Here is a 9061-nt window from a genome sequence, read left to right as displayed (position 1 = left end):
TATTGTTTTTAATTTTTAAGCGATATAATAATTGCTATAAATATCTATGGTATATCTCATTATTTTAATATTAAATTTATAAAATCGAGTTGCATTTTACTAATTTTTCTTGTTAAATTCCTTAATTAGATTGTGATTTTTTTAAGATTCTTTTAATGTATCATTTAGATTATTGGGCAAATTTTTATTAATAATAGAAATTTAATTTTTATAATAAAGTTAAATAAAAATTTATAATATTGAAAGTATTTTATTTTAACTTTAGTCATTAAAATAATATTAAGATTACCTTTAAATGAATTACAACAATCAAAAGTTTTTTTAAAATTATATTTCTTAACATATTAAAAAAAAAAAAAAATTAGTTAAGTAAATAAACAAAATAGTTTTATTAAAATTAGTATAAAAATAATTAAAATAATATTAAATAAAAGTTATTGAAATTTATATAAATGTTTTTCCTAATTTAAGTTAAAATAACAAAATATAAAAGTGGTATTAAAAATAGTTCATTTCTTAATCTATTACTATTTATTATAAAAGCTAAATAAAGTTAAAAAGAAAAATAATCTTTTTATTTAAAAAATATAAATTTATCAAAATCTTTTGCTTAAATATAAAAAGAAAATGAAATATTTTAATTACAAAATAAGAAAATATTTTGAATTCATAACACTTTTAATAAATAAAAGCATTTTTAGTTTTTATTTAAATAAAAGTCATTATTAAATTTTCTTTGATAATTAACAGCTATTATTTTTAAAGTGGTAAATAGCATTCATATTATTTAATTCTATAGACTCATCAGATTTAAATTCATCTTTAGTGGTTTTTAAACTAGTCAATAATCTAGGAGTTTTTAAATTACTTCTGGGGCTTTAATTTCTCGAATAATACTCATCTTGAGTCAACAGCTAGAAATTAGTTTTACTATTTTTGTTGTTAAAAACAACTGTGTTAGCTGAATCTTAAATAACACAGTCTTATTCATAAATAGACATTTTTTAATTTTATATTTATTACTAATTTTAAATTGAATATTATTTTTAATTTTTCAAAAAACTTTAATTAACCATCGAAATTAATTTTAAGTCTAAATTTGATTTTTACCTTCCCTATATGATATTAAATGCTTCCATAGCATCTCTCAATTTTTCATCTTTTGTTTTTTCAACAGTAATTATAAAATCATTTTATTGTTAAGTTTACTAGAAATTTAGACTGTTTACAGTATCATTTCTTCTAAGAGATGCTGAGAAACTTTTTTTCCTTTGTTTAGGTATTTATGTACTGCTTTTTATCTAATTATGAATTAATTTTGGTTTAGGAAGATAATCAAACAATTTAAGCTGCTCTTCATTAAGGAGAAGGTTTTTGAGTTTCTCAAACTCTATCAATTTATTAATAACTCTAAATACATCTATTTAATTATAAATAATATCAGAGCTTATTTATATTAATTCAGATTTTTTTAAAGTTTTTTTACTTGAAAAAAAACTAAAAATGCTAATAAAATAATCAGTTAAATTGAATTTTTTTTTCATTTTGTCTTCATCACTTTATTTAGATTGATTTGTTTCGAGGTTAGTTTAGTTTTTTATAGTTTTTTAAAGCTCTTTCTTTTTCCTATCTATGTCTCCTTAATTTAAATTATCTAAGTGCTAAGATTGTCTTTTGGGTGAAGATTACTATTTTTTTGTGATGCGAGTTTATTAAGGGAAATTTTTATGGTTGTTACAATTTTGTTGTTGAATTTCTTTTTAATTCTCAATTACTTGTTATGTATCATCAAAGTCAAAAAGTTTGTTTATTAATTTTCTATTTAATTCTACCTAAGAAATAGGTCTACTTAACAGACCTCCTATAATTAAAAATAAATTAAATATTCCACCTAATTAAGAGAGTGCCTAATTTAGTTTTAAATAACTGCGAAAATAAGCTATTTCTTTATTTTTTTCATAAACTATATAAAAATTAAACATCCTTGATGTTGTTTTTCCATAGACTTAAACTCTATCAGAGCTATAATTAACTACCCTATCTGTTGTGTTGTGAGTTGTGACTATACCTTTGTCTGTATAGAGATAATTGTTGATGATCTAATACCTAATTTCGTATTCAAGAAATGTACTGTAAATCCAAAATAGATTTTTACCTACTAATTTATAAGGTTTGTCTTTATTAGTTACTTAGACAATATTATCAGAAGTATAAATCGCTAATCTAGAGTTTGAAAGAATCGTCTATCTTGCTTGAGAATCAGTGCAGTTTTACTGAGTGCATTCAACAACTTGTAAGTTAATTTATTTAAACACTACTGCAGAGAATTCTCCTTCAACACTTAAATCACCTTGTTCTAGACTGATGCAATATAAATTTTTTAAGGGAAGCTTTAAAAAATAATCTCTCACATCATCTATTTAAAAGTGTTCTGTCGTGCATGATTCAATCTTGATTTCTTTAAAAACTGTAATTAAATCGTAATTATTAGTTGTTTAATTGAAGACTCTATGATTTTCTTGTTATATACCAATAATTTTATAAATAGTTTCATTTTTAAAATGCGCTCCAACAGAATTTTACATACCAAATGCAAAAGAAAAGGTCTTTGGATTAATACTAAAAAGCTCTGGCTGATAAACATAATTCTATTGTTAAACTACTTAAGGAGATTCTTGTTTAATTAAAGACTGAATTAAATCTTATATTTGATACAACATAAGTCCACTGATAATTACTGTAATAATTCCTCCTATCCAAGTCTTATTACTTCTTTCATTTAATATTCTGAATGTTAAATTAACACCAAATATGTCTACCTTTTGAAAACTTTTTTTTAATTTAATCATAGTGAATAAATCAGCAAATTTTCTATTAATTTGTTATTTTTATTTCTTATTTTGATATTTCTACTTTTGTTTTTTTTTAATTAAATTTATAAGAATTAAAAATTGAATCAAAGTTTTTAAATAAACGAAGGTTAGGTTATTTATTTTCTATAAATAAAAGACAAGTTTACAATATTATTTATTTTTGAGATGTAGATTTCAAAACAATAGCTTCATAAACTCTAAATGAGACAAAAAATTAAATAAAACGATATAAAAACCATAAAAATACTGTATTTTAAAATTAATTTTATTGCTTCCACTATTTATTAGCATTTAAACAATTAAAATTTTTTATTTTTATCAGAATATTTCTTTTTTTAATAAATTTTATGAAGTATATTTAGATATAAATAGCTTTATCAAAAATTATTGTCAATTTTTTTAAGATTCATTTTGGTCAATTATTGATCATTATTTATATAAATCTTAGATTATTTATGTTTTTAATTTATTTTATGAATTTAAAAATTAATACTATTTTTAATACATTTACTTTCATAATAAATTATTATGAATCAATAATTTTTTCTCTCAAAATGTGTAATCATTTTTGTTAAGTAAAATTAGATTAGTATATTTAAGTGTTTAGGATATTTACATATAAATACAATTAAATTTAATTTTGCTTTACAATTGCAAATTAAAATTTATTTATATCAATTTTAATCATTAAAATAAATTGATTTCTTCAATTATTACATTTTAATTATAATAATTGTAAGAACGGTTATTAGATAAATAGATATCATCTTCATCTGAATTTTATTTTTTGTTATCCTCTTCTTCATCATCTATAGTTTCATTTTTTTATTCATTGATAATTTGATATCTTAACAATTCAAATCTATCATATTTTTCTTAGAGCTCCTTTTCTTTTGAAACAAGTTAGTCATAGTAATTCTTTTACTCCTCTATTCTATAGATAGAACTTTATTTTTCTTGTTCTTACAACTTTTTAAAGACATCAAGTTCAATTTTTAAATTTAATTAAGTTGAAATAAGCTCATCTATTTCCTTAGCATTTTTCTAAATAATATTCACATATCCTGTTAAATTAGTTCTGGCTTTATGTAACAAAAATTAATCTAATTTCTTTTAATCTCTTTACTTTTTAAAAAATAAAAACATTAATTTTAAAAATTATTTTTTTTAAGTAAATATTCACCATAATTAATTTATTTCTTTCTGCTTGCTACTTCAATATTTCTTTAAAAGCTTCCTTATTCTGCTTTACATTCACTAATCTATTTATTTATTAACATCAATAAAGTAAGTAAGATATAAATTAGTAATTTAATAATTTACTAATTCTATTAGCGATTGTATTAAATTGAAATTTCAGAATCTTTATATTTTGATGTAATGAATTCTGAGTCAACACTTTCTACCTTTAATTCTTTTTTAATTTAATCTATTTCGCTATTAACTAATTAGCTTGCTTTCAAAATTTCATTTTCTTCAAAATTTTCTAAGCTAATTCTAGTATTCACAGGCTTTATATAAATAAATAAAATAAATTAATTGATCAAAATTGTGTTAATTCATTTTTATATCTATTAAACGATAATAAAAAAGAAATTTTAGTTAAAAAAATGAATTTAATTATTCTGTATTATTAGAAAATTCGAAATAATCAGGGATTCACTCAGTTTAAAATATTTTGTTTATTCAATTCAATCAATAATAAATATATAGTAATTAAATTACTTTGCATCCTGCAAATGGGAAATTTTACATATCAAATGTGAGCAATTAGATAGTTTCAGATTCCAACATTTACTCAGCTTCTTTTCTGTAATCGTTAAGATCTTAACGGTTGTAGATATGATCATATAATTAATTTGGGATTTAAAAGGGTCTTGGAAGTTTCTTTTTGATAGCAAGAGATTTCATTCTTTATTACTTTTCTCTTTCTTATTGCTATTACTTTTGCTTTAATATCTCCTCTTCACGAGCATCTATTTATTTCATTCTTTCTTGGTCTTCTTCATCTTCCAGATCAGGTATTTCAATTTCATATTCATATTATGGCTTAGGGATATTTTGTAAAGCCATTTTAAGATATTCTTGATTTGATCTGGGAATAAATTAAGTGTCATCAGTCAATTAAGATTAAGAGTACTCCCAACTACTATTATTTTCTAACTCCATATATGGAGCACGATTCTTGTCATTTAAATTGAATTCATCCTTCAAAGGGGTTTAAGGAATTTATTACTATCTTTTTTTGCTTGCAGGCTAAGCAAATATCTAAATTTAATTTAAATAATAAATTATTTTAGTTGAATGAGATTCAAAATTAATTGTTTTATTTTAATAAATTACTTGATTTTAACTAGCAGTTTCTAACATTTTTTTAAATTAATTAGGTGTTTATGGAACCTTAAAAGTAGGGTTAGCTGTAGTAGAAAAAGCTCTATTAGGGTCGATTAGCTCAGCATTTTAACCACCTAATAAAGGAGTTTAAGTGTTATTTAAAGCTACAAGATTTTTTGCTTCTGTCATTACTGTATCTTAAATAATTCTAGGAGTTCTCATTGGTGTAGGAGTCATCATGCTTGTGTAATTGCCTTTTAATTATAAATACAAGCAATAATCATTAACATAAACAACTTGACAAATTTTTTTAAAAAATTACCCATGAGTCCTTTAGTTACTTCATTATCGGTACCAACATTTGAAGAAAAAGCGTTTTGCTTTCCCAATAACTCTAAATCTTTATCACTGAGTTAAACTTCTGGCATAACTAACTAGGTACGTTACATCAAAATATCTCTTGTTTGCTTAGCCATTTTATCTACTACCTAGCTTAAATCTTTTTCCATAAGTTTCTTTTTAGCTTTTTCTTCATGCTTTCTCTTAGCTTCTTCTTCTTCAACTCTTTGCTAGCCTACAATATCTCTTAAACTTAAATTTTGGAAAGAGAGATTTGGCTTTGGTGTTTCAGTGTTATCTACTTTATATATTTTTTATTATGGGACTCTTTCAAAAGGAATTTCTTAATTGTAATCAGTTCCTTTTTATCTTCTTTTCCCTAATATTTCTATGCCAGCTGCTTTTAATTCTGTTCTTTTTTATAATTAAGCCTATCTTCTTGCATCTTCTATTAACTTTTCTCTTGCTAATCTTTTGGGTTTTTTACCCATGGTGTTGGCCAATCTTACTCTTGCTTCTGCTAACATTTCCTTTTGATCTTATTTTTTTATAAAAATTAAAATTTAAATACATTCCCTTCAATATTGTAACTCGAATTGATTCATTTTAAAATTCAAATGTATGTATTGCATTCTTAAATGATCAAACTTAAAAATTCATCTTTTATTAAATACATATCATGCATTATGTTTAAATATATTACCTTCATCCATATCTATTTAATCTACTTTAGCAGGTTTAGTTTCTGGATTTGGATCAATCTCACCAGGCTTTAATTTTCTGGGATCGTTAGGATCATCTGGATCTTTACCTTAAGCAATATCCAGTAATCTCTCATATCTTTCAACGCATTAATTAGGAGTTCTATTTACAAGAGGTGCGATAGTACGCCATTAACATGGGAATATTTTAGCTAAATGAAGTAATTTTTCATCTTCTTCTCTTGTCCATTCTGTTTTCTTAATTTAAGGATCAAGCCATTCATACCATCTCTACTTGCACTATTTAGCTGATTTACGAATAAGTAGAGAAGAAATACGGGACCATTAATTTAAACCGTATTTCATAACAGCTGCTTTGAGAATTTCATCCTCAACGTTTTTCCATACACCACCTTTTTAAATAATAAAATTAAGCAATTTTTAATCTGATATTTATAAAATTACATAATAGAGAATTTACCTTTAATAATGTATCTCATTTCCTTTAATTGTCAAAACTAAAATTTAGTGAATAAATAAATTAAAGGACTTTGTATTTATAATTGTTTCTTGTTTGATAATTAATTTTTTAGTTATTATAACTATTATTGTCTCTTAATTGCATTTTTCTTAAATTAAATATTGTCTATGGATTAACAATGAAATCTTCTTTAAATAATATCATAAAATAAAATTAATTATATAATGAATTGCATTTACTAATATGAATAAATCCATTTTTAGAGCTAATTTAAAGAATATCTTTAGAAAAATTTATTACATTTAAATATAAATTTAATAAATATTATTAAATCTACAATAAAAAAAAATATCTTTTCTTATTATTTTTTGAATTAAATTAATTATTTAAAATGTTAAAGTAATTATTTTCAAATAAATTATTTCAATTTTAATATTAAATTTAAAATTCTTAAAAATGTGTTTAAAAAAATAGCTTTTTAGTATTATTAAATGCCATAATATAAAATAAATAAACAATTAATCAATTATATTTATTAATAAAAATAGATTTAAAATATAATTTATTAGTTTTTAAATTAAATTAAAAAAAAATAATATCTTTATTTTTTATATTTTGTATTAAAGTAAAAATATAAAATTCAAATCTATTAAACTAAGAGTAAGTAATTCATTCAAATTTAATATTTTTATGATAAAAAATAATCTCTTTTAGAATTTAATAAGTTTAATAAAATTGCTTATTAGAATTATTTGGAATAAATAAGAATAGATATTTGTTATAGTTTAAATTATTATTAATATTCTCCACGTTTTTTTTAGATATTGATTGAAGAATAAAGGAATATATATAAAATCTAACCAAAATATATGCCTTTCTTTATAACTTTATTAATAAAAAAAAATTATTTAATTCAAAGATTTTGTATTTTACAATTTTTTAAGTTAAGGTTAGTTTTTTAAATGAGTTTAAACTAAACAGGTGTGTAGGTACCTGAGTGCATTATTTGCTAAGATATATTTTATTAGCCTGTGACTTTACCATGTGGACATTCATATTGCAGACCTTGCATAAAAGAAAGTCTCATAAATAAACCCCTTTGCCCAGTATGTAGAAATCCTATGATTGGAAACCCAGATAACCTCTCTATTAACTTTACTTTACAAAATATAATTGAGCACCACCACTCTGAATTATATCAGCAAAAGGTAAATTCTATAAAGAAAAAGGTCAATTTAGGATAATAGTAAAATTCTGGATTAAATAATGTAAATTTAGAAGGTAATAATCAATAAAAATAGGAGTAGAAGTTAGAAAATATTCTGCTTCTTTAGGAATTTAAAATGAAATACTTATTTCCATGCACTACTGTTGATGTAAATTTAAAATACATTCATCAACTCTAACAACTCTTAGTTTAATGCTCTGATAAAAGAGTGATTATATTATTTGCAAAAAATGACGAATAAGTTGCTGCTTATTGCTAAATTATTTAAATATACAATCCTGACTAGATAAATAATCAAAAAAGCCCTAGTTCTATAAAATGTTAAGTGAAAGTCTTGTCTAAAGCTAGTATCTTAGATGTAAAAGAGGTAAAAATTAATTACAGTGAAGCAACTAACTTGTAATAAGATCAAGCACAATCTTTAGAGTAATAGAACTAGAATAATTAAACAAATAACTAAAATGAATCAACATAAAGTGGAACTCACTAAAATCAAAGAATATTTGAAGATGGATATACTTTTAAAGTGGCTAATGCCAAAGTTATAGAAGATTAAACAATTCCTTAAGATTAACAAGTAGGCTTGGAAGAACATGCAGAATTCGTTATTTAAATTATCAATGAAATAGTTTAAAATAATGGAGGACTTAATATGACAACTTATTAACTTTAAGCTTTTCTGTAATAATAAAACTTTTTGCCATTTTTACAGCATGGATACATAGATAGCGTTAGTAAGATCAATGAATTTTGTTGGATAATCTGTGAGATATTTAATTTTAATATTTCGGAAAAATAACGCTTGTGGGATGCTGAATCAATAATTGAGAGATTAGCCCTTATTAAACAATTTATTAAAAAATTTGAGAAAATTTACAACATTACTTCAGTATTTAGCATTGAGGCTCCAGGTCATTCAGAGCATTTAACGTGGATTATTTTTGGAATTATTGCTTTAGTTGTAATAGCTAAACTGAGTAAAGAATATTTTGGTATCTAATTCATAAATCATATTTGAAATAATGGTTTTATATTTTTTACATTTGCAAATAAAATAATAATTTTCTTCATAAGACTATACAAATAATACCATACTTGTCATATT

At 22.3% G+C, this 9061-nt stretch overlaps 4 protein-coding genes across 4 annotated transcripts in view; 1 reads left to right on the top strand and 3 right to left on the bottom strand. All coding sequences in view use genetic code 6, as the record gives it.

Moving 5' to 3' along the window:
* TTHERM_001035763 (hypothetical protein) overlaps positions 1-60 on the bottom strand; it is a gene marked incomplete at both ends in the record, with an annotated part of 267 nt that extends 207 nt beyond the window's left edge. Inside the window, one exon of the mRNA XM_012801002.1 lies at positions 1-60. This exon is cut by the window's left edge and continues 207 nt beyond it. Within this exon, the coding sequence (XP_012656456.1) occupies positions 1-60 (60 nt within the window).
* Positions 61-897: 837 nt separating this feature from the next.
* On the bottom strand, positions 898-2849 carry TTHERM_001035762 (Myb-like DNA-binding domain protein; the record flags this gene model as incomplete). The annotated part of the gene is made up of 4 exons (XM_012801001.1): positions 898-982; positions 1111-1420; positions 1487-1861; positions 1928-2849. 4 exons carry the CDS (start codon positions 2847-2849, stop codon positions 898-900), a joined length of 1692 nt encoding a protein of 563 aa, XP_012656455.1.
* Positions 2850-3557: 708 nt separating this feature from the next.
* TTHERM_001035761 (Myb-like DNA-binding domain protein) lies at positions 3558-6747 on the bottom strand (the record flags this gene model as incomplete). The annotated part of the gene is made up of 8 exons (XM_012801000.1): positions 3558-3998; positions 4057-4135; positions 4197-4384; positions 4599-5141; positions 5217-5461; positions 5530-6084; positions 6250-6660; positions 6729-6747. 8 exons carry the CDS (start codon positions 6745-6747, stop codon positions 3558-3560), a joined length of 2481 nt encoding a protein of 826 aa, XP_012656454.1.
* Positions 6748-7690: 943 nt separating this feature from the next.
* Positions 7691-8974, top strand: TTHERM_01035760 (ATP-dependent protease LA (LON) domain protein; the record flags this gene model as incomplete). Its single annotated transcript, XM_001027755.2, has 1 exon — positions 7691-8974. The coding sequence occupies one exon, from the start codon at positions 7691-7693 to the stop codon at positions 8972-8974; it is 1284 nt and encodes a 427-aa protein (XP_001027755.2).
* Between the last annotated feature and the right edge of the window lie 87 nt (positions 8975-9061).

The sequence above is a fragment of the Tetrahymena thermophila genome (genome assembly GCF_000189635.1).
Source record: "Tetrahymena thermophila SB210 genomic scaffold scf_8253843, whole genome shotgun sequence".
In the NCBI taxonomy this organism is placed as follows: Eukaryota; Ciliophora; class Oligohymenophorea; order Hymenostomatida; family Tetrahymenidae; genus Tetrahymena; species Tetrahymena thermophila.
The sequence above is the reverse complement of the archived record's forward strand: the minus strand, read 5'-3'. Positions and strand labels throughout refer to the sequence as shown.